Genomic DNA, 26,083 nt, shown 5'->3' on the forward strand with positions numbered 1-26,083 from the left:
GCACCCAGGTGAGTTTTTCCAGCCCCAGAAACCATGGCAGGTATGGCTGACATCTCATGTTACTAAGGTTTGCTGTTATTGTTGCAGCAAAATCCTGGAAACTGCAGTTACTTAACTTTGTCCCTTCACGATAGCTACTGCAGGCATTTACTAAGAGGTTGTGCCCTTTTGTTGCTTATGGGAGGGCTCTTTGGCGTTGGATTTCTAGGTGCTGCAACATATAGCCAAGATAGGCAGGGCTGGAAAATGCCTTCCTTGCCATCACCTCTCTCTCCTGTTTATTCTGTTTATAACCTGCTTTTTTATTCATAGCGGGACTCTCAAGGGAGTTAATAAATACAGTAATTGTGTTAGTCTAGTTAGTATAAAAAGATGGACACAGTGATGCTCTTCAAGCAATCAGACATGCAGCTGCTTGCCTCCTCCCAGCACACCTGAGCCCAGGGCCATAACTGCAGGCAGACAAGGGGGGGGGGAATAGAGAGTCATTTCTGGATCTCTGGATGCAGAGCCAAGCCTCCCAAAAGGGGCTGCAGTCAGACATCACAAGGAAGCCTGGCTAGTCCTGGAGGGAAGGAGACAAGTCACCCCCCCAGCTCACCTACTCCAAGCTTTTGCTCCTTTTACTTAAGCACAGTTAAGGATGTGGCTATTTTTAAATTTGCATTGTTGAAACAAGTCTGCTTCATAAGCCATCGCTTGGAGTTAACTTGTTTCAAACAAATGTCAGTTATGAATAACCAGTTTGTCAGTTCTGAACGACACGATAATTAACCAAAATGGTAAGCAAAAGCTTCTGAGCCCCCCCTCAGGACTGTGCCAGAGAAGGAGAAAGGAAGGCTAGTGCAGGAGCCCTGGAGAGGCCAGGCTTGTTCCCACCACAATGGAAATGCTTTAGCAACCATCGTTTGTGGTCTGAGGAAAAAGGAAGGCCCAGCATGCTCCACTTCTTCCAGATGGATCAGGCCAGCTGATTTGATTGCTTTGTTGACTTTGTGGTGGTGGTCCATGTTGCAGCTGCCTTTTGCCTCCTGGCATGTTGGCATTCAGCCAGTGGATCACGGACAGCAGAATCCAGCAAGACCAAGACTTGTCATCAGCAGCAGGAGGAAGACATTCACTGACAAAGCTGGAATGTAACATGGACATAAAGATATAAGCAGGGCCTGCAGGACCAACAACCTGCTCTCCCATTGGCCAACGGGAAGCTGGTAGGAAGCCCAGAAGCAGGACCTGCATGGAATAGCACTAGTTGCATTTGGGATTCCCGACAGCTGAGATTCAGAGGCAAACTGCTTCCCACAGTGGAGGTAGAGCAGAGCCATCAGGGCAAGGAGCCCCTGACCCTCCAGGAATTTGTCGAATCCTCTTTTAAAGCCATCCAGGTTGGTGGCCATCACTGTCTCCAGTGGGAGGGAGTTCCAGAGTTTAACTAAGCTGTGTGAAGAAGGATTTTCTTTTCTTTGTCCTGAATCTTCCAACACTCCGTTTCATTGGATGTCCACAAGTTTCAGTGTTGGGAGAGAGGGCAAAAAGCTTTCCTCTATCTACCTTCCCCATGCCATGCATAAGTTTATAAACTTCCAAGTCAATTGATAAAGTAAGTTATGGTTTATGGTAAAATTTGTAAAGTTTTTTTCTTTGTGAAAAATTAATTAAAAATATTTTAAAAGCAAACCGACTTCTATGCTACACGGAAGGCGTGAGGATCACTGTGTTCCACAGAACCTTTGAGGCCCAGATATATGCAGGGACAAGGATGCCTATCCTCCCCTCACTCCTTCCCCAGATTGGTGAGGGGGGAGCAGTCTCTTTCCTCTCAGCTCAGTGCTAGGACTGGGATATGGATTGCTTCCTCTCCCCTCACAGCCCAGGATCAGGGATCCCTCCCCCCCCCCCAGGGACCCTCAGGAGTAGCCAGACACATTCATTAACAAAAATTCACACAAGCTTTTAAAAGGACATTGTTTCAATGGTGTTTTTGCACCCCAGGCTCCTTTGGGAGAAAGGGTGGGATATAAGTTGGATGAAAGTGATGATACTATACTTAGAAATGGCAGAAATGGGCAAATCAACTGAACTGATTCAATGGAGAGCAGGGAGGCTGTGACATACTCACTGTGTTGAGAGACAGGCCTGTTTTGTCGATTATGGGAATGACAGAAATGGAACTGTCATATAATAAACTAGTATGCTGATGTGACCCACACAAAGACACTGGGCATGCTGGATATAGCCCATGGGTCACCTCTCCCTGCTGCAGGGACAGGAGGGGGGGGGGGAGAGTCCATGGGGCTTCTCAGACTCACCTGCACCAGAGCACCTGGAAGCCCTCAGGCCCTGCAGGGCCTCCACAAATGGCTCCCCCAGCCAGGAGATGGCCGTCCTCCTCGCCCCAACTGGCACAATGGCAACGGTGGAGTCCCTGAAGATCAAATCTTTCCCTTTGAAGGCTGCAGAGTTGAACATTTGGAATCCGTTTTCATTGTGGTCGCCAAAGAAGTCCTGAAAGCCAAGCAGAGGTCCCTGGTTACACCCAGGAGCACCTCTCCTTTTGGAGCGGGGGGAGGGGCTGAGGAGCTGCTGCCTGCCAGAGTTTGCAGTGAGCAGGCAGGGGGGTTCCCAGCACCTTGTGATTCCCAGCACCAGAGCGGGGAGAAGCAAGAAGTTCGCTACACTGGGTTGCCTTGTTTGGCTCACTATTATCTTAATTCCAAAAGGTGAATATGCTTAGAAATTATGCCTCACAACTAGATGGACTAGAAGAAATTGGGGGAGCTCTGACCTTAAGCAAACACTGGCTGATTGCTCTGTCACTGCCATTGTAGTGCTAGGCTTACACCATTTTAAAATGATACTGTTCTAAAAAATACTATGCTGCATTGCTTTAAGTTGTTTTGTTTCCCTCTAACTTCAAAATACCATTATCTTCTGAGAAGATAGCATGCTTTCAGGGAAGCTTTGTATACCAATAAATTGCTTTCTATTATCATCTTGAGTGTGGTTTTTATCACTGGCCGTTTAGGGAACTTTTTAATGTTTGATGTTTTTTTTCTGTTTTTAATCTGTTTGGAGCCACCCAGAGTGACTGGGAAAACCCAGCTGGGTGGGCGGGGCATACATTCTTCTTCCTCCTCCTCCTCCTCCTCCTCCTCCTCCTCCTCCTCCTCCTCCTCTTCTTCCTGAACCTCTACTGGAGGACCCAGTGAAAATTTGTGCGCCAACCAGGAACTGCTCAGGTAAGCAACTAACACTTTTAGTGGGTTACAGGTAGGTAGCCGTGTTGGTCTGCCATAGTCAAAACAAAATTTTAAAAATTCCTTCCAGTAGCACCTTAGAGACCAACTAAGTGTTATTGGTATGGCTTTCGTGTGCATGCATACGAAAGCCATACCAGTAACAAACTAGTTGGTCTCTAAGGTGCTACTGGAAGGATTTTTTTTTTTGTTTCAACTTTTAGTGGGATTCCTTTTTGTGATCTTATCAAGTGTTGTGTTCATTCCTTTTTGTTGTCTGCATTTTAAACTCTGTTTTGAAATTAATTTCATGTAAAAAACCCCCACAAAGGTTCAGATCATATTTTGGGATCATATTTTTGAATGAGACAATTTATACTTTTCAAACATTCCATAAGTGCTGGAAATATAAATGGATAGTTTTGCTAGCGTCTTGCTTTGTAGCATCACAGATGAACCTAATCTGTACTCCTGAATCACAGATTAGTCCTCACTCGCCTGGAGGCTCCTGGGCCACCTCCAGACCAAGAATCCTTCCCACTCACAGCCTGCAGTGCTGCTATAAATATTTACTCAAGGAGGAGGCTGAGTCTGCTGGGCTGCCAGGGATGGGTGACGCTGCAGTGCTCTGATTCCTTGGATTTTTCCATGAGAGTTTAAACATAACCAACAACTCCGCTCTACACCTTTCTGCAACAACCTTTGCATTGTTCATCCCCCCCCCCCATCATTCATCTGCCCCTTCTCCTCCATTACTGAAACCTTTTCCTGATTTGATTTGATTTTCATTCCATGCTGACGGCACCTAGATGCCCATTTACTATTTCCACGCTTGAAGCTTATAAAAAAAAACTTAGCAAAAGCCAAGCCTGGCTACTGAGAAATACCGCTGCTTGGCTGCTCCACAATCCTGCTGTGACCATGTTGATCCTATTCTCATTTCTTGTTCACTTGCATCCAGAAGTTAAGCACAGACTGGGATGGCCTACCTAGCAGGGATGATGTAGTCTTGGATTTCCTGCACTGCCAGGTGGTTGGACTAGATAACCCTTGAGGTCCCTTCCAACTCTATGGTGCCAAGTGGGGTGGGGGGGTGGAGAGTTTCCTATTAGGGTACTGTCAGAGCTGGCTCCAGGTCCCAGCTCACAGAGGACCAACGCTACCCGGTAGTAATGTACAAAAGTCTTTATTGAAGTACAGTTTCCATTTTCAAGCCACAGCTCCCCAGCTCTACGTCTAGGGTTAGATCGGCGAAGCTCCATCTGAATCTCCGCCCCCTGTACACCAGTTTAAGACTCTAGCCTTACTCCACCTCTTCCGTCTCTCCTTTCTCCTCTGGGTCCTGTTACCCCCCGGGGTCCCTTCCTTCCTGGATTCTTCTGACGCAGACGCTGACCCCCCTGACTCCTCCCGCTCTTTCCGGCGGGCTTTGGGACCTGGCTCCCTATCCGGGCTGCCAACTGTGCCGCCCTCCTGTACATTTGAACTTGGCGCGCGCGCGCAGCCTTCGACCTTCCTCTTGACTGTTTCCTCGCTCCCCGATGGAGGCGTGGCCAATCCTGCCTCATGTCCTTCCGCTGGCAGTGCGCCTCCTGATCCCGATGCCTGGGACTCCTCCCCCCTACTGCACTCTGGTGTAGACGCTGGTCCTGATTTCCAACTGCTGCTCTCTGAGTCCCCTCTGGCCCCTTCTTCCTGGGGTGTCCCCCTCGGCACCCCCCTTGCCCTGACCATGGGGGCCCCTTTCTGTGAATCTTCCGATTCGCTGGAAAGACTCGGAGACCTCGGACCGCTGTCCTCGCTAACATTTCCTTCGTACTCCTCCCCCTCGCTCTCTATTTCCTCCCTTTCCTGTGCCTCTGCTCCTGAACCCCTGACAGGTACATTGTTGGAAACAGGGTTGAGAAAGTGCATCAAAACCGGACTTCCGGGTTGGCGCTTCTGGTAATGGCGGATTTCCTCCATCTAAACAGGAAGTCCGCCTTCCGTTTTGTAAAAAGATCAAAGCAAAGCCGTCGTAAGCTAAAGCCTGGGAAAAGTATTCTGCAAAGTACTAATTTTCACCATTTAAGATATTGAATACCCCCTCGGAAGCAGGGGAAGAGGGGGGAACTCTTTTGTGGATGATTTAAACCTGCAGGAGAGTGAGGAAGATGACTTAATTTACCACTGTCTCGAGCCTGGGATCGGGCTGTCAAAGAACTTTACGATTTGAAAAAATAACAACGGGGAATGGAACACATCTTGATGGACGGTTGAATAGAGATATATAATTTTTTTTGCATTGGCTTTGTGATACTTAAAAAGAAGAAAAGTTGAATTGTAACTTTGTAACTGGATTCTGGCTGGAAATAACAAAAAATAGAAACTGTTGCCGATAGAGGGAGCTTCAGAAACTGTTGTAACTGTTACATTTGAGAGGTGGAAATTTCCACCAACAAACAGAGGCTGTGAAATAAGCGGCCTTGAAGAGTCTTAAGATTAGAATGGAAAAACAAGAAGCTCCAGGGAACATGTCTGATAAAATAAATGCTCTGTTAGAGCAATTGTATGAAACGAGAGACTTGACGATAAAGAAAGTGGACACTCTTGAACAAAGTGTTTCTGACTTGGAACAGAATGTATCTGTCTTGGAACAAAAAGTGAGTAGGAGAAGAAGATGGAACGAACTGTTTCGGCTCTGCAAGAAGAAACTCAAGTGGAGGCTTTGGCCCCAGTGAACCAAATTGATGGATACAAATTGAAGTTTGAGGTTATGGACTTTGAAAGCCAGAATTGGAGAGGCAGTGCCCCACTTGGACCGAATAAGGCAAGATGGGTGGACTTTCTGTTGGACTGCGGGAAAGTTCGGAAAAGTGGAGCTCCACAACCTCAAAGGGACTGTGGAGTATGTCTTGGAACACCTTTTGGATTACAATTCTGATTATGGAGTATGGGCAAACATGCTGAAATGGAATAAAGGAGCTGCTGAGAAGAAAACCCTTTGGGATTTAATTTTAGGTACTGAAAGAAATCTGCAGACAGAACAGGGAGAAGAGTTAAGAGCCTCGGACATAAGAACACCAGGTTGATGAATTTTATGGAACTGACAGAAAAGACTGATAAAATTGGCAGAAAAGACTGATAAAATCTGAAACCAGGGAGAAGAAATGGTGGAAAAAATTGGGAATTTTTAAAACAGTATTTAGTATAATATTGTATAGTTAAGGAATGTTGGGAGATGGTGGAATGAATTTATATGACTTTAGTGGAAACATGATAAGGACTTGAGGTTTCAGGATCTAAGGGTATAAGACTTAAGGTTTTTTTCTTTTTATTAAATTGGAGTATAGATAATTTCTTAGATGTCGATGGGAGGATAAGGTTTAAATGGATTAAGATAAATAAGTGAGTAAGCAGTGAAAGATGGAAAGAATTTGCTGACTTAATTATTAACTGGAATACAAAAAGGGAGGTGGGAGGAGGTCGAGGAAATAAGTTATTGAAGGATGGAATCGTGAAAAATGGAATTGTTTCTTTTTTAAATGTTTTTGTTTTTTCTTCTGTTGGTGGTGTGGAGGTGTGGTGTATTTTTTAATTTTTCTCTATCCTTGTTTCTTTTTTTATTTTTGTTGTACTTTGTCTTTTTCAATTTTTTAGGTATTTGTTAAAATTGGAATAAATATCATTTTTTTTAAAAAAAAGAGAAAGTGCATCAAAACCAAGCCCACAAATCTCAGGAGCAGGAAGCGTGGATGGTAGAAGGGGGCTTCATTTACACCCTGCCTTTTTGTTTGATCCTGACCCACAAGGGGAGTGAGCAGAAACAGAGCGACAACACTAAGGGCTTTAACACTCTGTGTTGGAGCATTTATTTTGCCTCAGAACTTTCCCCACGAAAACCCACTCTTTAGTGCTCAGTCAGAGCAAATGTCAATTGGGGTTTTCTTGCTCCAATTGAGCTTTAAAGAGTGGGGTTGGGGGGGAGGCTGTAGATCAAAAAGGGTGTGTGTGTTTGGACACAGAGCATTAAATTGTGGGCCATGCCTGCAAAGAGCGGAGGAAAGGGAAGTGTGGATAAGCCCCAAGTTCAAATAAACCAGCAGCAGAATAAACTACCTAAACCATGTGAAGGCAAACGGGGATCCAAGAACTAGCAGGGACCTCTGCTGTCTGATCTTGCATCCCCACCAGGGGTCAGTGCCAAGGGGTGTCGGGGCCCCTCCTGAGAGCACCAGGCTCCTTGCTGCCAGCCTGGCCTCTGAGGGCAGAATCACCAGAGGAAATGCAGACAGAAGGAGTGCCCGGCAGTGCTGGATCAGGCCAAGGGGGCCCACCTCCCACTGGCCACCCAGGGGCCCAACAGGAAGCATAGCAGTGAGAGAAAAGAGCGCCCTCCAGAGGATGAAGATGGTGATGGTGCCCTCTTGTGTTTTCTCTCTTCTAAGCCATAAACCGGTACCTGTGCAATGTTCAGAAGTCCAAAAACAGCCAAAGCATTTGTGTCTGGGTGGACCATGATGGCGTGGGCGGGCACCTGTCCCCAATGACAGTGGGCAAACTGGCTAACTTCCGCACGGGCACCATTTGGGCACAAGAGCTGGAAATCCCCCGAGCGCAGCTGGGAGGCCCAGGAGCCCATGTTGTTCCCTGGAAGGACAAGAGTGCTCAGAGAGTGGCTTCAAGGAGAGGGAGGGAGGGGTCACAAAAGAGAGGAGTGGGTAACATACCATCTGTGTTTTCAAAGACTGTGGAGTGCTTGACAAAGGCCACATCGCCTTTACCCTCAGCTAAACACCTGCAAAGAACACCAAGAGGGTGACCTGGGAAGCAGGTGGCAGAAGGACCTCCAGCAGCAGCAAAGCAAGGCATGGGGACACCCCCCCCCCCCCGTGGAATGGCCAGCGGCAGCCAGGAGCTTTGGCTGATGTGAACAACTTCCATAGTTGGTTTTGTGGTTGTGGGCTGAGAGGAACCAAGTCCATCCCCCTTTTTCTGTACTGAAAATACCCTTCCCTGCTGCAATCAGTGCCATCTGACTTGGAGAACACATGTGCCGCTCTGTCTCAGGGAATGCCCCATGCTCTCCCCAGAGCCTTCCAGGTGGCAAGCAAGAGGAAAGACCCCCTCCTCTCTCCTGCCAGGCACTTGAGGCTCAGGCCAGCTGGCACCCCCCTGCCAGTCCCCGTTACCTGAAGGCTCCAGCGTGGCCATAGTAACGTTCTTGGCTGCTGGCATTGCACTTGTATTTGCCACTGAGGTCCCCAATGCAGAGCTCACACAGGCTGTCCAGGTAGCCGTCTCCCGGGGCCCCAGGAACGCAGCTGCCAGAGAAGAAGGTGCTCACCGCTGGAACGAGAGGAGGAGGGCGAAGCCGGGCATGAGCCCATGAGGGTGTGGTTCAGCAAGGCCAGGAGGAGCCCCAAGAACAGCTGGGCACTCGGAAAGAGTGACTTGGAAGGGGCCCAGCCCTGCCTGGATGCATGAGGCTTCATCAGGTCCCGGATGAGCCAGGATGAGGGCAGAGCTTTGGGCCAAAGTTCTCCTAAGCCAAACTCTGACTCACCTGAGAGGCTGGTGGGCCACAGCTCAAGGGCAGAGTCCCTGCTAGGCATGCAGAAGGTCCCCGGCGCAACCCCAGGCAGCGCCAGTGAAGACTCCCTGCCTGAGACCTGGAGTGGACTAGATAACCCCAGGGGTCCCTTCCAACTCTACGATGCCGTGAGACTCCAGAGGGCGAGTTCTGTTGTCAGCACAGGCAAGACTGAGGGGTGGGGATCACTGGCCTGCTTCAGTACCAGGCGGCTTCCTCTGTTGGGCCAGAGGGTGCCTCAGCACCTGCCTTACCTGGCCTGGTGGTGGTCATCCCATGACCCCCCTCGGGGGGGCAGCCAATTGCAGGAGCTGGGAGAAAGACAGGGGGAGAAGGGGGGTCAAGGGCCCCTCCACCCTTTGCTCCCCCTTCTCTCTCTCTCTCTCTCCAGCAGAGGTCTGTGTATGCACTCCATGTCTCCCTTGGCCCCAAAGGGTCAACCCAGAGTCCCAAACAGCAGCCCCCTCCTGCCCCCTACCTTTGGGGATGTTGCAGTCCTGAGGACGAATGAACCCCTTCTTCAGCAAGAGGCCAATGGGCATCTTCCACCCAGCCATTGTCCCATAACCTGCGTGGCAGGACTTCCTTCCTTGCAGCTCGTAGATGGTGAAGGCGTCATCAGCCACCCGCCTCACAAGGGCCACTGCGTAGTAGGTGCTGGTGGTGTCCTCATCTGGGGGGGGGAGCACAAAAGAAACCCTGAGCCCCCTCTGCCCCCTCCTTTAGCTGTTTAAAAGGGGATCTCTAAAAGAGCAGCATTTTGGACAAGAGCGTGAAATGAAGGGGTCAGGAAAGACAAGGGGCACCATAGAGGCACAGGGGTCATTTCTGTTTACACAGTGGAGGGTCGCCCCCCCCCCCGAGACACACATGCTTCCCTCCTTGGGTCCTCCTTGTTCAATGACTGTTGTCTTAGAGGAAAGAGGGAGAGCTGGGCAAAGACTGGCAGCCAATGTGCCCCTCCAAGGCACAGTACGAGACTGGCAAGGCAAGCCCCTGCCCCAGTCGGGGTTACAGGTGGGCAACGTGTGCCCCCCCAGCTCTTGAAGGACTCCTTTCTTGTCCTCCCTGGCCAAACCTTCTGGGGCCAGCGTGACCCAGGAACCTGACAGGTTGCCCACAACTGTCCTCAGGGGAGCCCAGCCCCAGCACAAAGGCCGGAAGGAAGCCCTCGGCTTGTGAGCCCCACGGGGCAAGAGAGCAAGGGGGAAAGGAGTGTGGTGGGTCTCCTGTCTCCTTGAAGATCAGCACCTGAGCGCAGTCTGAGCCAGAAAGCTGAGGCCTCCAGGCTCTTTGCGTCTTCGCTGCCAATCACCAATTGCCCCACGGACCTTTGCGCTTGGGGGCTCCTCCTGGAGGCCTGGAAAGGTCCTTAGAGAATCTCTTGGTTCAGCTCTGTGGTGCCCAGCTGGGCGGTGGCCACGTTTGTGGGCACTGAGTCGCCAGCCGGCTGGCCACAAAGCAGCTTGCACACAAGAGGCCTTCAGTCCTGCCAGCCTCCTCACCTGCGTAATGCTCGCCAGCAGCCGGCACCAGGCCGTATGTCTCCCCGGCCGTGTAAATATCCTCTCCGGCCAGAGACACAACGTCAATGTCTCTGTTCTGAAAGGAAATCAAAACATCCTTTTAAGACCCGGCTGAGTCACGTTGGGGGGGGGGAGCGGAGGTGCTTGCCTGCCCCAATGCCTGTCCCCAAATGGCCCCCTTCTGCACTGTCCTGTCTTGCTCACAGGACACAGAAGGAAATGGATGCAGAGGGGCAGGCTGAGACCCAAAGGGGATGGCAAGGAGAAGCCAGTGCAGCCAGCCCTCCTGTGGCCTGGTAGTCTGTTCCCCGCCAGATACGTGACATCCATCCTGCCCTCTAACCCATCTGGGCATGGCTGTCTGATAGCTTTGCTTCGGCTTAGTCCATGCCCAGATGCTCACATCCCTCTGCTTCACTCCACCTCCCTTGGGCTAAGGAGGGCTCCCTGAGCACAAGCCATGAATTCCAGATTCCCAGTCGGAAATCACATGGCACATGCTGGGAAGAGCTTCAAGAGGGTAAAGAGCCATTCAGCGGTGGACGGTGGACTTCCTCAGAAGGTAGTGTTTTGAGCAGAGGTTGGATGGCCATCTGTTGTGGATGCTTTGAGCTGAGATTCCTGCACTGAAGGGGGTGGACTAGAGGACCCTCAGGGGTCCCTACAATTCTAGGATTCTCAGTGCCCAAAGGACCACCTCGGTGCCCATGCAACTCTGCCAGGCTGTGAAGGCAAGACTAGCCAAAGGCTCTTCTCTAGACGCCAATGACACCCGCCCCCAGCTCACTGCCCAGACCTCCACCCTGGGATTCATGGATGGTGATGCTCTGGGCTTCACCTGCTGTTTTTACCCAACGTCTTTTATTGGTTTTGATAGGTGCAGGTTTTGTGATTTTTTTAACGTTGTTATTTGGCTGCTGGTCATTATTTTGAATGAATAAAGCAAAGGGCCGGCATGTCTTTCTCTAGTAGCTCTGGTGCTCCTGGTGAGGTGAGAGGCATTTGCACCTGGAGGGATGTGCTTGGGAGGCTGTGCGTCCAAATGGCGCCAACCCCCAATGGAAGAGGAGCGGGGAGAAGACGAAAGGCCCCCACTGCCCCAACTGGCGCCCGGTGCTTCAGGGCCGCTGCAAACTCTCTCAGCCAAGGCACCGATTCTGCTATGTCCAGGCCCCTATTTGGATGTGGAGAACAGGAAGGAGCAGCTGCCAGGAGCTGGCTCCCCCTGCCTGCCCCCCACGGCCAGAACAAACTCTTGGCTCCCATGGCCAGTTGCCCCGGTCCTGGGGGGGGGGGATTAAGCCCCATCCATCACCAAGGGCAGGAAGAGGGGGCTCCCTTGCCCAGCCAGGGCCACAGGGAGGGAAGAGCAGAAGGATCCTGGCAGAGGATCCTGGGCAGCTGCCTCCCCTTCCCAGCACTGTCTCCCTGACTGGCAGACATGGCCCTCCTGGGGTTTGGGGCGAGGCCCTCCCACAGCCCCACCTGGAGTTGCCCTCCGGGATGGAAGCTGCATGCAGAGCCCTGAGCTGTTGCCCTTCCCCTTCTGACTGTTTCCCAGCCCCCACTTCTTCCTCCTGCCTTTTCTCTCCTTGGGGCAGTGCCTCTCTCTTTTATTCCATCTGTCTGTCTCTCCACCCGCCTTTCAGTTGCCCTGAGCGGCTTTGAGAGACAATATTTGCCTGGAAAGCAGAATGAAAATAGAAAAAAGAGATACAATAGAACACTACCACCCCATGTCAGGTATTCTCATGCAGCCTAGTCAAACAGCCTGCTGCCTGCCTGGCAAGGACCCTGGGATGAGACCCCTCCCCATCTCCCTGATGGCCACCTGAGGTCTGCCCAGGTGCCCCTGGGCCCTGCCAGGAGAGGGCAGCAGCAGCCCCCAGGCTAACCCATCACGCTGGGCACCACACCTGGATGCGCTCCATGCACTGCTCGGGACTCTCTGCCGAAACACACTGCAGCTCCGGCTTCAGCTGCTTGTCCTTGAAGGCCGTGGCCATCTGGCTGCATTTCCAGATCTCCTCTGTAGACAAGACGCACCAGCGCAGGAAGGGAGGCAGCCCTGTAGCCCCAGAAAAAAGAGCGGCTGAGAACATGGCAGGCCCACGGCAGGTCCAGCTCCCAGGCAAGCAAGCAATGGGTCAGCAAATCCCACGCTGAGGGTGGCATGACTGAGATCCTGGGGGTCCTTGTGCAAAGACACGGAGAAGAAACTCGGTGCCTGCCACGAGGGGGAAAGAGCACCAAGCTGCAAGTGCACTCTTCTCAGAAAGGCTGCCATCAGGCAGGTGAGATGTTGTCTAACATGTCTCACACTCATCAGAAACACCTGGAGGGCCACAGGTTAAGGAGAGCAGAGCATCTGGAAACAGATCAAGGCCCTGGAGCACATGGACCTTGGGCGGGAAAGGTTCAGGAAAGCACCACCAAAACGGTCAGAGGGAAGATTGCAGTGCTGGGGACTTCTCTTTAAACTAAAAAGTCCCAGAGGCAAGGAAGAGGCAGCATGATAGAAGTTTATAAAATTCTGCCTGGCATTGAGAAAGTGGAGAGAGAGAAAGTTTCCTCCCTCTCTTCTAACTCTACAACTGGTGGACCCCGCCTGAAGCTGAACATTGGAAGGCAGACGAAAGGAAGCCCTTCTTCACACAGCACAGAATTCCCCTGTGGAACTCCCTCCCACAGGAGGCAGCTCTCACCACGAAGCCTCCTTGACCACAGACACCCAGGCTAGTTTGCCTGCCCTGCCCCATTGCTGACCCTCTGCCCAGCCCTTGTGGCTCTTTCTCTCCCACCCAACTCCCAGGGCCTCCCCTCCACCCAGGGGCTGATTCTGAGATAAAGGAGCCACCGCTCTTCCTTAGAGGGACAACCCCCAGATGCCCCATACTTGTAGGGTCACAGTCCAGTCCCCGCACGACATGCATGTACTCTTCCCCCAGCCAGGCCTGGTAGGACTGCCCCACAATGGGAACCAGCTCCATGGTGGAGTCTTTGAAGAGAAGATTCTTTCCATCATAGGCTGAAGAGTCAAACATCTGGAAATCAGCACCTTCGGTGTTAAACCTTTGCTGCAACAATGACAGAAAAGGAACTCCCGGTTAGGAAACTTGGCTCTTCTTAACACCACAATCTCCCCCAAGTCTGCAATGGAGGGAGAAGAGCCCAGAGAAGCTCAGCCTTCCTCTCCATCTCTGCAGAGCAGGGGACACTGGGAGATGCAGCAGGCCGTGGGGGTGGGGTGGGCAGCCCTCATCTCCAGTCAGGCCAGCAGCTGAAGCAGAGGCCGGGGAGGGGGCCGGGGAGCCAGAGGGACCCACCTGCCCCTGGCTGAGCAGCTGGAAGACGAGGCTGGCATTCGCATCCTCCCTGGCCACCACGGCGTGCGCAGGGACACGGGCCAAGTGGCAGGACCTCCACTCCGTCACGGCCGCTCTGCTGCCATCCCGGCAAAGGAGCTGGAAGTCCGTGGCCTGAAGCCCCAGCGGGATCCACGAGGGGGGAGCTTGGCCTGGAAGGCAGAGCAGAGCACAGGCAGTGACCCACATAGGCCGGGGACAGCTCCCCTCCCTGCAAACCAGGACTCCCACGGGCACCACTGGAAGGGAGACCGCAGGAAACTGCGCCAAGCGGAGCAGTTTTGTCACTGTTCTTGCTTCATGCCTTTGTGTTCCATTTATTTTAAAAACTGCCCCAGGAGAACCATTAGCAGAAAGGCACTTATTCCCTCCCCAGGTGAGGTTTCCCTTCTCACCTAGAGATGCAGAGGGAATAACTCCCTCCTGACCCATAAATCCAAAGTTGTTGAATGAAGAATTCAACTCCTGGAAAAGGAGTTCGTGCCCCCTCTTCGGTCCCTCTCCCAGCACCTGCACATGCCTAAATCTTCACCCAAGAGGCCACCGGCTCCCCCTGGCAGAAGCAGCGCAGGCTGACTCACCCTCGGTGGCTTCGGCGACTGTGCTGTGCTTCACAAAGGCCACCTCCCCTGCTCCGTCCACCAGGCACCTGAGGGGGAACCGAGGCACAGTCAAGGCCCCACAATGGCTGCAGAAGCACAGCGTGGTGAGAAGCTTTTGGCCGCTGCTCCCAGGAGGACCCTGAGTGAGGATCCTGCCCCAAGCCAGCCTCTGCCTCTGCCTGCCCCACTGCCTCAGCCCTAAACAAGTGGGGCAAGAAGTCAGAGACGCCCATTTGCAGGGGAGCAGAGTGCATAGGGGAGTGTCAACCTGAGCTTCTCCTATGGTTTATTACTGTAGGTCATCAGGACATGAGTCGGAAGGTTGGCATAACTTAATATGGCAGGATATCCCCATTATGAACTTTCTTGACCCTGGTATTAGTCTGATCTCAAAGACATGTCCTGGAAGACATTGAAGAACATATGTGTCAGGGGTTCAGGAGCAGAGGCACAGGAAAGGGAGGAAATGGAGAGCGAGGGGGAGGAGTCCGAAGGAAATGTCAGTGATGACAGCGGTCCGAGGTCTCTGAGTCTTTCCAGTGAATCGGATGATTCACAGAAAGGGGCTCCCATGGTCAGGGCAAGGGGGGTGCCCAGGGGGACACCCCAGGAAGAAGGGGCCAGAGGGGACTCAGAGAGCAGCAGTTGGAAATCCGGACCAGCGTCCACACCAGAGTGCAGTAGGGGGGAGGAGTCCCAGGCATCGGGATCAGGCGGCGCGCTGCCAGCGGGAGAACATGAGGGAGGATTGACCACGCCTCTGTCGGGGAGCGAGGAAACGGTCAAGAGGAAGGTTGAAGGCTGCGCGCGCGCGCCAAGTTCAAATGTACAGGAGGGCGGCACAGTTGGCAGCCCGGATAGGGAGCCAGGTCCTAAAGCCCGCCGAAGAGAGCGGGAGGAGTCAGGGGGGTCAACGTCTGCGTCGGAAGAGTCCAGGAAGGAAGGGACCCCGGGGGGTAGCAGGACCCAGAGGAGGAGGGAGAGACGGAAGAGGTGGAGTAAGGTTAGAGTCTTAAACTGGTGTACAGGGGGCGGAGATTCAGATGGAGCTTCGCCGGTCTAAACCCTAGACGTAGAGCTGGGACGCTGGGGATTGGAAATGGAAACTGTACTTCAATAAAGACTTTTCTACATTAATACCGGCTAGCGTTGGTCCTCTGTGAGCTGGGACCAGGAGCCAGCTCTGACAATATGTAAATCTAGCCAGCATTAAAAACTAATCAACACCTTGTTACGGAAATTACGGGGGGGGGGGCACATCTTTAAAGTTAAATGTTACAAATATTATGCCTGAATGTATCCTTTCAACTTGACAGCTCAGGGAAGTTACCTAGCTTTAAAAATAATATAAAATCAACTCCTTTGCCAGTTTCCTCCATTCCAAAGCTATTTTCCCCTTAAAAAAGGACTCCAGGAAGTGCCCAGAGGTGACAATTGCTGAGCTGATTGTTGGCCAAGGAAAGCCTAATCCCATCACCAAACTTGCCAAGGGGCCAGACATAGAATCATAGAATCATAGAGTTGGAAGAGACCACAAGGGCCATCGAGTCCAACCCCCTGCCAAGCAGGAAACACCATCAGAGCACTCCTGACATATGGTTGTCAAGCCTCTGCTTAAAGACCTCCAAAGAAGGAGACTCCACCACACTCCTTGGCAGCAAATTCCACTGTCGAACAGCTCTTACTGTCAGGAAGTTCTTCCTAATGTTTAGGTGGAATCTTCTTTCTTGTAGTTTGGATCCATTGCTCCGTGTCCGCTTCTCTGGAGCAGCAGAAAACAATCTTTCTCCTTCCTCTATGTGACATCCTTTTATATATTTGAACATGGCTATCATATCACCCCTTAACCTCCTCTTCTCCAGGCTAAACATGCCCAGCTCCCTTAGCCATTCCTCATAAGGCATCGTTTCCAGGCCTTTGACCATTTTGGTTGCCCTCCTCTGGACATGCAAAGGAAGTTCTATTGTACTTTGGGTGGTGGGACTTCGGAGGTGTTTGCCTGTGCTAATCTTATACCTGAGTCTTGTCCTGCCATGTCTGCTTATGCTAATCTTATACCAAGGACTTGTCTGGACATGTTTTCCAAGGTTGAACTAGTGTAACCCTTGTCTACCCCTCCCCTTTTGTGACATGTCAGTGATGTAGCAATGATGCTGTACGAACTGTATTCAGGGATATGGTGGGAAAGTTTTAAAAGTCCTCAGGGTTCAAATTTCCTCTTTGAACCTATTGCGCCACAAACTTTGGTCTACAGCTATTTGCTCCGGTTGGTAGCTGGAATCCTTCCTTTATTTTGCAGGGACCTGCGGACTCTGCCCGATGAGCTGGGTGACTGAGCAGCTTCACACCTAGATTTTTCCGTAACAACCTGAATGATTGCCACTTTAGCACAGGGTAGGGTTTGCTGCCTGCTTCAGTTGTAGTGTTGCTGCCTGAAGAAGCAGCATTGATACATTCTGTTACTTTCATGTCATATAATAAGCCAAGCTTTCTTTATTCCTCAGCATTCATAGATTTCCAGGGGAACGGGCCCCACTCTCTTGTCCCCCAAAGGTACCTGAAGGCGCCCATATAGTCGTAATATTCCTCGTTGGGGCTCAGCTCACATTTCCCCCGGCCGGCCCCGTCTCCTCTGCAGAGCTCACAGAGGTTAGCTGGGTAGCCGTTTCCACTGGCTCCAGGGACGCAGCTGGCACTGAAATAGTTGCCCACGGCTGGAAGAGAAGGAGGAGTGAGGGGCTGGACCCACAAGCCAGGCCAGAGTACCCCCGCTGCCAACCCTGGCCCCAGGGGAGAAAGCAGCTGGAGAAGCAGCCTTGCTGGGCTCAGGTCAAGGCTGGAAGGAGCTCTGAACACAAGGAGGGACGGCCCTCCCTCTGCCCAAGAGAGCCGCCCTGGCCCAGCTCAGGGGACACACCTGTGCAGCTCACAGCCAGCCAAGGAGCCACAAAGCTCCACATGCACACACAACCCCTGTTTCCCTCTGTGCTGAGCACAAACCAATGCTGGGGAGTGAGAGTCCTCTTCTGTGTGTGCGCAACTGAGTACATCAGGCCCCAGCATGTTCAGGGCTCTGCAGGTGATGCTGTGCGCCTTCCCCGACCCCAACACACACACACACACAAACTGTGGGGTGGGAAGAGAACCCTCTCTCTCTCTGGGACTTTTGCAAAGCAAAGCAAGGCTCTGGACTTGGCAATTGCAGAGAACATGGTCAAATTCTGCACACAAAAACCTCCTTTGGCAGGACACGGGGGTGTTTCTGTGCCAGCTGCAACCCAACCACAACCCCAGTCCAGAATATTGCATAAATGTACGGACATCTGTGCAACTGCTCAGAGGAGCAGTTTGACTCTCTGCAATTCAGAAACTGGTGGCACGTCCTCAACCAGCCCTTTGCAGGCAGGCCTCACCTGCAGCTACCTCGCAGCCCATCACTGGCATCCGGCCGCTGTCGCGAAGAAAGCCAATGGGGACGTTCCAGCCAGCTGTCCTGTTGATGCCCGTGTGGCACGACTTGGTCCTCAGCAAGCTGTCGATGGTCAAGCTGGAGTTTGTTCTCACAACAGCCACTGCGTAGTAGGATGTGCCAACATCTGCACAGGGATGGTGGGAAGGGGGCCTGTCAGTCTGAGGAAGGGCCTCAGCAGGATGGCACCCTGGATGCCACTGGAGTCCTGTCCAGTCAGCATGGGTTTTCATGCACACAGTCACTTGGCTGTTCCCCACATTTGAACTGTACTCAGTGCTTGACTTGGCCTGCTGGAATCAATTGCTGCTGCAACTGGGAAGAGCCATTGCCCAGGTGGGCAGTGAGTGAACTGGATTTGGCTCAGAGAGATCCTGCCTCCCAGTGCTGGCCTTGCTGGACTGAACTGGCCAAGTCACTTTCTCCACTGCGTTCCTCCACACAAAATGGAAACACCAGTGCTTCTCTTTCCACGTGGGTGTTGTGAGGCTGGATGCAAGGAAGGTGGCTGTGCATACATAATACAGATTATGTGGCACTGATCTTCCCCCCAGCACCCCTGTGTTATCAGCAGAAAAGGCATTTGTGGCACACAAGTGGAGCAGCTGCTGGGTCCTGCCTGAACAGAGGGACGGATGCTGGCAACAACTCACTTACCTTGGCCATAGGCTTCTCCCACCACTGGCTTCAGGTTGTATTCCTTCCCAGCCTGATAAATGGTGCCGCCATCCACGGCTGCCACATCGGCCACACTTGCCTGTCAAGGAAATGGGAGGGCATTTTAGGTACCTGCTTGGCAGCCCCTTAGGAGGGAGTTGCAGGCTCATGCCAAGAGACCCCTCTGCCCAGCCCAGCCTCCCTCCTTCAAGAATTTGGTAAGCGGGTAGCCATTTCCACCAGGCTTCCTCAAAGACACCAGCCCCCAAGTTTCCCTGGGGTCTCATTGAAGCCTCTGAAGGTAGTGTGAAGGTAGAGAGAGAGTTAAAAATAAGCTGAGACCACATAGTGGCCATGAAACAAGAAAAGAGTTTACTAAAGTGGGAAAAATACGGATTTTTAAGAAAAAGAGGTGCAGCGTGTTTCCCTTTGGAGACAAATAGCAAAAGAGAACCAATGAAAATCCCCCCCCCCCACTTTCCCTGGGCTAAACATTCCCTCAACTCAGCAGGCTCTCTGGGGAATCCTGCTCTCGAGTAGCAACACTTGGTCTGCCAATCCTGCAGCTCACTAAGGTTTTCCTTCTCTCTCATGCAGAGTTCCACCTTGAACTGCCCAACTGCCAGGATGACGACATCTGGATGCAACCCCCCACCCCCATCATCATGCAGGCTCAGCCCAGTGGGATACAGAAAGCCAGAGAGCCTCTCAAACAGGAGACTGACCTTTCCCACATCCACAATGGGGTTTCACCGTCTTGACCTATAATCCCCAAGGAACCACCAAAGAAGGTACGTCACAGGCAGCAAGATATGTCTGCCCATATCTCACACATCCGCACAACAGCCCTGGCTAGCAAAGTTCAGTTCCTGGCCAGAAGGAGCTGCCTTCCTCCTGGTGGCTGATCCCAGATCCTGCCCACCTCATAGTCAGCCATTAAACAACCGGGTGAACACCACAGGAATGTTTCAGCACAGCCAAGCCGCCAGCCTAGCCTGGCCTTGCTGATGTGCCTGAGGGAGGGAAGGAGGTGACCAAGGGGGAGCAGAAGAAACAAGGATTCAAAACTTGAGACTGGAGGAAGAAACAGAGGCAAAGGCATCACCCTGTGCTCTGCACACCTGCCTGCCTGGCAATTAAGAGAAGCAGCAGGGAGGAAGAAGCCCGCCGCTTGCCACTTTCTCCTTCACAACGGCTGGGCAAGCCCATCTCCCAACCTCCCTGTCTCTCTGACAGCATCAGCAAAGTGCAGCCCAGCTGGCATCAGGCTGTCGGAAGGGGAAGCAGGGGCAGCCGCTGAGTGCTCAGGACACAAGCCCAGCAACACCTCTTGCTGTGGTCCCCAGCAATTCCTAACACATCCATAGGATGTTACTGCCTGAGACGCGGGTGGCGCTATGGTCTAAACCACTGAGCCTCTTGGGCTTGCCGATCGGAAGGTTGGAGGTTCAAATCCCCGCTCCAGTTGCTCTGTCCCACCTCCTGCCAACCTAGCAGTTCGAAAGCATGCCAGTGCAAGTAGATAAATAGGTACCGCTGTGGTGGGAAGGTAAATGGCATTTCCATCATGGTGTCCCGTTGTGCCAGAAGTGGTATAGTTCTGCTCGCCACATGACCTGGAAAGCTGTCTGTGGACAAACACCGGCTCCCTTGGCCTGAAAGTAAGATGAGTGCTGCAACCCCGGTCACCTTTGACTGGACTTAACTGTCCAGGGGTCCTTTATCTTTTTACTGCCTGAGAAAGAAGAGACTCTACACCCAAGGGGACAGGCAGGGCCAGAACTTCCATCCAATCTTAGCCAGAAATGTTGCCTCCCCTCCCCAACCCCAGACCCAAGCAAGTTAGACTTACATTGATCATCGATATGCAGTCACTGGCTGAGACACCTCTCACACAAGTCAGCAGGGGTCGAATGTTGGCCCTGAAGAAGGCTTTGCTCATGTCGCTGCACTTGGCAAGCTCTTTGTCAGAGACTGTGCACCAATTCAGCTGGTCCAAGGCAAAGACTGAAAAGCACACACGTGCCAAGTGAGACAGGGAGGAACTGCTGGGGTTGAGCATCTGATCAGGGCCTGTTTGTGTCCCTGGGGAGGGTCCCAAAGTCCTGTAGGACCTGAGCGAAAGGGCAGTGCTCCAATAATAGTAGTAGTAGTAATAATAATAATAATAATAATAATAATAATAATAATAATAATATTTTACTCCGCCCGTCTTGCTGGGTTTCCCCAGCCACTCTGGGCGGCTTCCAACAGAATATTAAAACAGGATAAAACATCAAAGGTTAAAAACTTCTCTAAACAGGGCTGCCCTCCTCTTGCTGTCTTCAGCAGCTGACATCCAATGGCACAAGGCCTCCCACAGAAGCCACGGACAGCCTTCTCCTCCAGGAATGCGCTTCTCTGTCTCGAAGGGTGTCATTCCCACTTGTCCATCTAGACACGAGGGGCTGTGCTGGGCCTCCCCAGAAGGGATCTTTTATCCCAGACACAGGGACCCCTGTGAGACAGGAGCCAAGCAGGGCCTATTGTTCAGCTTGGCCCGTGTCACCTGGGGGCAGAGGGGTGGAGCAGGATCCTTGGGGGCTGTTTGTAAAGAGCAAGGGTGGCTGTATCCTCTGTAGGGCTTTGCTGCTGCCGCCCAGGGGCAGACCCACTCCCACCCTTTGCTTATGGAATGGCTTCCTCAGTCAATTTCATGTGGTGAATATGGGTGGCAATTTACCACCCAAGGTCACTTGCTAAGCCTCCACCTTTCCTCCTGATGTGGCAAATCCCAGGTGCCATCATGTGAGGTCATATTCAGTTGTCCAGCAAGAGAAAATGACCAGCAACATTTCTTCAGGTTCTCTTGATGATGGTAAAAATGATGATAGGAACTTGGCCAAAGTGGTGTTTACAGGTCACTCTGTTTCTGTATCTTTCTGTCCCATCTTTGCAGTGAAGACAAAAGCTGAGGCCACCTGGTCCTTGCACAAATGGACCAAAGCTGAGCAAAGCCAAATCATTTAGTTTCTACATACATAATATCTCCTGGCTTTTTCCCTGACGAGATTCAAAGTGGCTCATTTCTCCCAACTCAGCATTGTGTGGAGAACGACAGCCCAGACTGCCACTATATTTCCACAAACAACATTCCCATCAGCAGTATTAAAACTGGGCCCCCAAAGTTGCTGGAGAAGAGCTAGGTGGCCTGGGGCCTTTCTGCCATGGATAGGCAAAGAGGGGACGGACCTTCTTGCCTTTTCCCCTCCTGAAAGTTTTTGCTGCTGCCTTCAGCAGGATGGCTGAACCCATCCTTTGGCACGTCCTGGTCTCTGTCTATGGCCCAGCAGCCTCAAGTGCCTCTGAAACTCAAAGCTTGTAGCAGAATCTTGTAGTTCAGTACAATTCCCCAAACCTACAATTTGCTCTTGTAAGACTGCTGAATGAGGGGATGGTCAATACGGGTGGCCTTATGGAGGACTGGAACAGAGGACTGCACACAAGGCAATGGCAATCCACCCTCCTTGGACCTCAGCCTGTGTCTTACCCTCCCTAAGCTTGTTTGCCAGGCATCCTGGACGCCAGCTGCCTCTGTCCAAAGTGCATGGCAGCTGCCCAGAGCGATCAGTAGGATCAGCACTAAACGCCCTGCCTGGCCTTGCCCCGCAGGCGCCCTTCCCCATATTAGCCTGATCCTAGAAACATTTCTGAAGTCTTCAGGGGTCCACGCTGCGCCCATTGTACACCACTGTCCTGGGATTTGCTAGAGGGACAGCGGAGCTGGACCTGCGTGGCTGGTTGGAGGCCAAGTGGCTGACCCGGCAGGACTGAGCAGCTGCCCCAATCACTCTTCTTGGCCAGAGGGCCTCTCTTCCCTGGACACCTAGGGAAGGGCTCCTTTTGTCCAGCAGCATACAGAAAACAAAATTTCTCAGATCTGGGACTCCTCTTTGGGACGGTTTGCGTGAACCGTCCGTGTGGGCTCTGCCAGAATCCACATCCCCTTTGGATGCCTTCTCTCTTCTTCACTCCTTTTTCACTCTTTCCCTTGATTACATGTCTGATTTCATGTGGGGGTTTCTGGCCATCTCTGCCCACCCCCGGCCTGCCAAGAAAACGGGTGATGTGGGACGACCATTTCCTCATTTCCTGAGAGAGCTGGTTTTAAACGAACACGCTCCTGGAAGCCAAAGTCTACCCCAAAGCAGGAAGAACAGCAGCCACTGCCCTAGCGGGTCCTTTGCTCTTTGGACAGGCCCCGCTCCGAGACTCCCACGGCTGAGCCAGAAGGGGAAAATAAGACTCTTGACCCTGACAGGGTGCTCTGCCAAGGAAGAGTGGGATCGGGCCCTTGCCTCACGAGAGAGTACATGAGTTGGTATTCCTATTGGTATTCCTATTGCCAAATGAACACTTGAGTCATCCTGCTTGGATCCGTGCATCAGCCAGAAGGGCCTGTTCCCTCGCTGGGGCCAGAATCTCTGGGGCTGCTCCCTCCCAACTGCCCTGTCGTGGCTAGGAATTGGGCCATGCTTAAGCTAGAGAGAGGCTGGGGAAACCCCAAGAGTGGCAACCAGCCCTAAAAAGCCACAGGGTGCCTAAACCCACCATGAAAGGGGGGGTCCCTTCCCCCCACCTTGAGAATTCCCAAGAAGAAACTTCCTTCTCCACGGAATCTGACCCTCATCAGAGAAGAGAGTTTCAGCCTACCAGCTTGAAAGCAGAGCAGAAGGGCAGAAGGACGGGCGACGCTCTTCATGGTGGAGGAAGGGAGCTCTCTGGAAGCTGCTGCTCAGCCTTCTCTCTTGGATTCCTCCTCTGGAAAAGGAGGCAGGTGATGCCACCCTGCATGTCCCCACCTCCAGGGGGAGGGGGGAAGACTTTGGATCTGGCAAGGTGAATGACTGCCTTCAAGGAACGCCCCCCCCCCCCCAGACCTGGCAGTCGGGGGACAACAGAGCTTGCCATTGCTTCACTACCACCTAGTGGCTTAGCCGATTAACAGCCCGTGCAAAGGCATATCCTGGAAGCTGCTGCAGCCTAGTGGACCAGCAAGGGCAGGAGGGGCTCCTGGGACCTCTGGGCAGCCTCCTCTTCTGCAGCAGATGCAGACAGAAAAGCAGCAGGCGGGAGAGGCAGCAGGTGAGCACCGGGGGTCCCAGATGGAAAGCCAGCCTCTGCTTGGAGGAAATTAAGGCAGGTTCAGCAGGCGGGAAAGTGCGCAGAACAAGAGAAGAGGAAGGAAGTTCAACAGATGGTAGCAGGAATCTCCTCTACCACAAGATCCCAGATAGGTGGGGGATTCCCCCCCCCCACCGCGCCTCTGCTGCTTAAAAGCCTCCAGTGAAGAAGTCCATCACGTTCTGAGACAGAGTCTGCCTCACAGCTGGCACCAGCATGAAGGTCTTTGTGATGCCTAATTCTGTTCCTTGTGGTGTGAACCTGATGGCCCATATCCTGCCCTCTGGGCAAAAGGAAACAAGCCCTTTGGGTGGCTTTCCTGGTGCTCTTAACAATCCCCCCCCCCCAATTCCTCATAGGACATTCTTCAGAGGACACTTCTCACCACATCTTCCAGACTGTTGACACTCTTCTTAAACTTCTGTGTTCAGAATCAGACAATCTAGGTGAGGTCTAATCAAAATGAACAAATGGCACCATATGCCTTCTTACAGTCAGGAGACTACACATCCATTAATGCAACCTGGAATTGCATCAGACTTTTTTGCTGCTGCATTGCACTGCTGGCTCTACTCCTGGGTTGCTCATGCTGTGTTTGTGAATCTTACTCTTCCCACCTAAAAAGTAGAACTTTGACTTTCATCCTTGCTTTTAGTATTTTACTCTGAATTTGAATTGCTTTTAATTTTGGGTGGTTGGCAACCTTGGGGGTTATTTTGAAAACTGGAATGTGTATGGGATATTCTTAAAAGGTAAATAAAATAGCAGCAGTCAGGGTGGCAGGGACAGGATGTGTTTCGGGTGGGGATGAGACAAGAGGGTTGAGCCAAAAGTGTGTGTGTGTGCTACACAAGGGGGTGCAGATGGAGCTCCTGGGGGGAGCAACAGGCAGAGGGTCAGAGGGCACACACTGGCTATGCTGGGATACCTCTGTACTTTCAGAATCCTGCCTGAGGGAGCAGTTGCTGAAGGCCAGCAGGGACCCTAATCTACACTCTGGCACTGGGACCAAAAGTCGCATGGGTCTTTGTTTTTGGGAAAACTGCTGTGGGGAAAAGTTGTATGGGCCACTGTGCCCTGTGCAAGGGAGCAACAGAAACAGGAGAGGACTGTTGTCCTCATGTGCTGCTTTTGGGCTTCCAGAATGTGAGATGGAGGCCTAGAGAGGCCCCTTTGGGCAGATCAGGCTACAGAGATCTTCTCTTCACACAAATTTGCAAGTGAAATCTTGAGGCTGGAAGGGATGGCGTCTCCAAATCACCCAAGGGGAAAAGAGCGACTGAAAGGTTCACTTACTCCTTCTCTTTCAAAACCAAGCAGGTGCTGTGCCCAATCTCCAGTTAAAGGCATGGTTTTTGACATCACGGAAGCAATTTGCCCGATGGGTTTGGAGGTCCAATTGGGACATTTTCTGCAGATGGGATGGGCGAGGAAACAGTTGGGGAGCTTCTTCCTCTTGACTGCACTGCACTGATGAAGTCCTGCTCTAACAGGAACTCCCGCGACTTAAAATGAATTTCAACAGGGACAAATGTAAGGTTCTGCACTTAGGCAGGAAGAACCAGATGCACAAATATAAGATGGTGGGCCCCTGGCTTACTTGCAGTACATGCGAAAAGGATCTCGGGGTCTTGGTGGACCCCAAGCTTCACATGAGTTAACAATCTGATGCAGCAGCAAAAAAGTGATGCTATTCTAGGCTGCATCCACAGAAGTCTAGTGTCCCGACCAAGGGAAGTCATAGTCCCACTCTCTTCTGCCTTGGTCAGACCACACCTGGAACACTGTGTCCACTTCTGGGCACCACAATTTAAGAAGGGTATTGACAAGCTGAAAATGTGCAGAGGAGGGAGACGATGATGATCAAGGGTCTAGAAGCCAAGCCTTATGAAGAGTGGTTGAAGGAGCTGGGTATGTTTAGCCTGGAAAAAAGGAGACTGAGAGGAGATATGATAGCCATCTTCAAATATCTCAAGAACTGTCACTTGGAAGAGGGAACAAGCTTGTTTCCTCTTGCTCTGGAGTGCAGGACTCAAACCAACGGCTTCAAGTTACAAGAAAGGAGATTCCGTATAAACACTAGGAAAAACTTTCTGACAGTAAGAGCTGTTTTGACAGTGCAACAGTCTCCCTCGGAAGGTGGTGGACTCTCCTTCCTTGGAGGTTTTTAAGCAGAGGTTGGATGGCCAAATGTCAGGGATGATCTAGTTGGGATTCCTGCATTGCCGGGGGTTGGACTAGATGACCCTTGGTGTCCCTTCCAACTATGATTCTATGACTCGGGCAACTTATGCTGACCTTTGGACTATGCATGTCTCCTGCTGCCTTTTTAAAGGTTTATTAAGAAAATTTATGTTCTGCTTTAGTGTTCAATAAGTCAACAGAAGAAATTTAAAACCAAACTGAAAGATTACAGAATCACAGAACTGTAGCACTGGGGGCGACTCCACGGGTCAGTATCATTCAGTATCATTCCTAGTTTGTTGCTATCTC

The 26,083-nt window shown here is 51.9% G+C and overlaps 2 protein-coding genes across 2 annotated transcripts in view; both read right to left on the minus strand.

The window, feature by feature from the left end:
* PIGZ (phosphatidylinositol glycan anchor biosynthesis class Z) overlaps positions 1-26,083 on the minus strand; it is a 113,068-nt gene that overhangs the window by 19,568 nt on the left and 67,417 nt on the right. The gene's annotated exons all lie outside the window — the stretch shown is intronic.
* MELTF (melanotransferrin) lies at positions 278-24,376 on the minus strand. The gene is made up of 16 exons (XM_083441058.1): positions 23,120-24,376; positions 20,280-20,434; positions 18,428-18,527; positions 17,715-17,897; positions 16,859-17,015; positions 14,281-14,348; positions 13,661-13,851; positions 13,231-13,411; positions 12,251-12,402; positions 10,314-10,410; positions 9,287-9,481; positions 8,408-8,564; positions 7,946-8,013; positions 7,678-7,865; positions 2,310-2,505; positions 278-1,129 (listed from the first exon to the last, which is right to left on the minus strand). The coding sequence occupies exons 1-16, from the start codon at positions 23,166-23,168 to the stop codon at positions 1,059-1,061; spliced, it is 2,208 nt and encodes a 735-aa protein (XP_083297184.1). The 5' UTR covers positions 23,169-24,376; the 3' UTR covers positions 278-1,058.

Source organism: Podarcis tiliguerta (genome assembly GCF_965153285.1).
Source record: "Podarcis tiliguerta genome assembly, chromosome: 5".
Taxonomy (NCBI): Eukaryota; Metazoa; Chordata; class Lepidosauria; order Squamata; family Lacertidae; genus Podarcis; species Podarcis tiliguerta.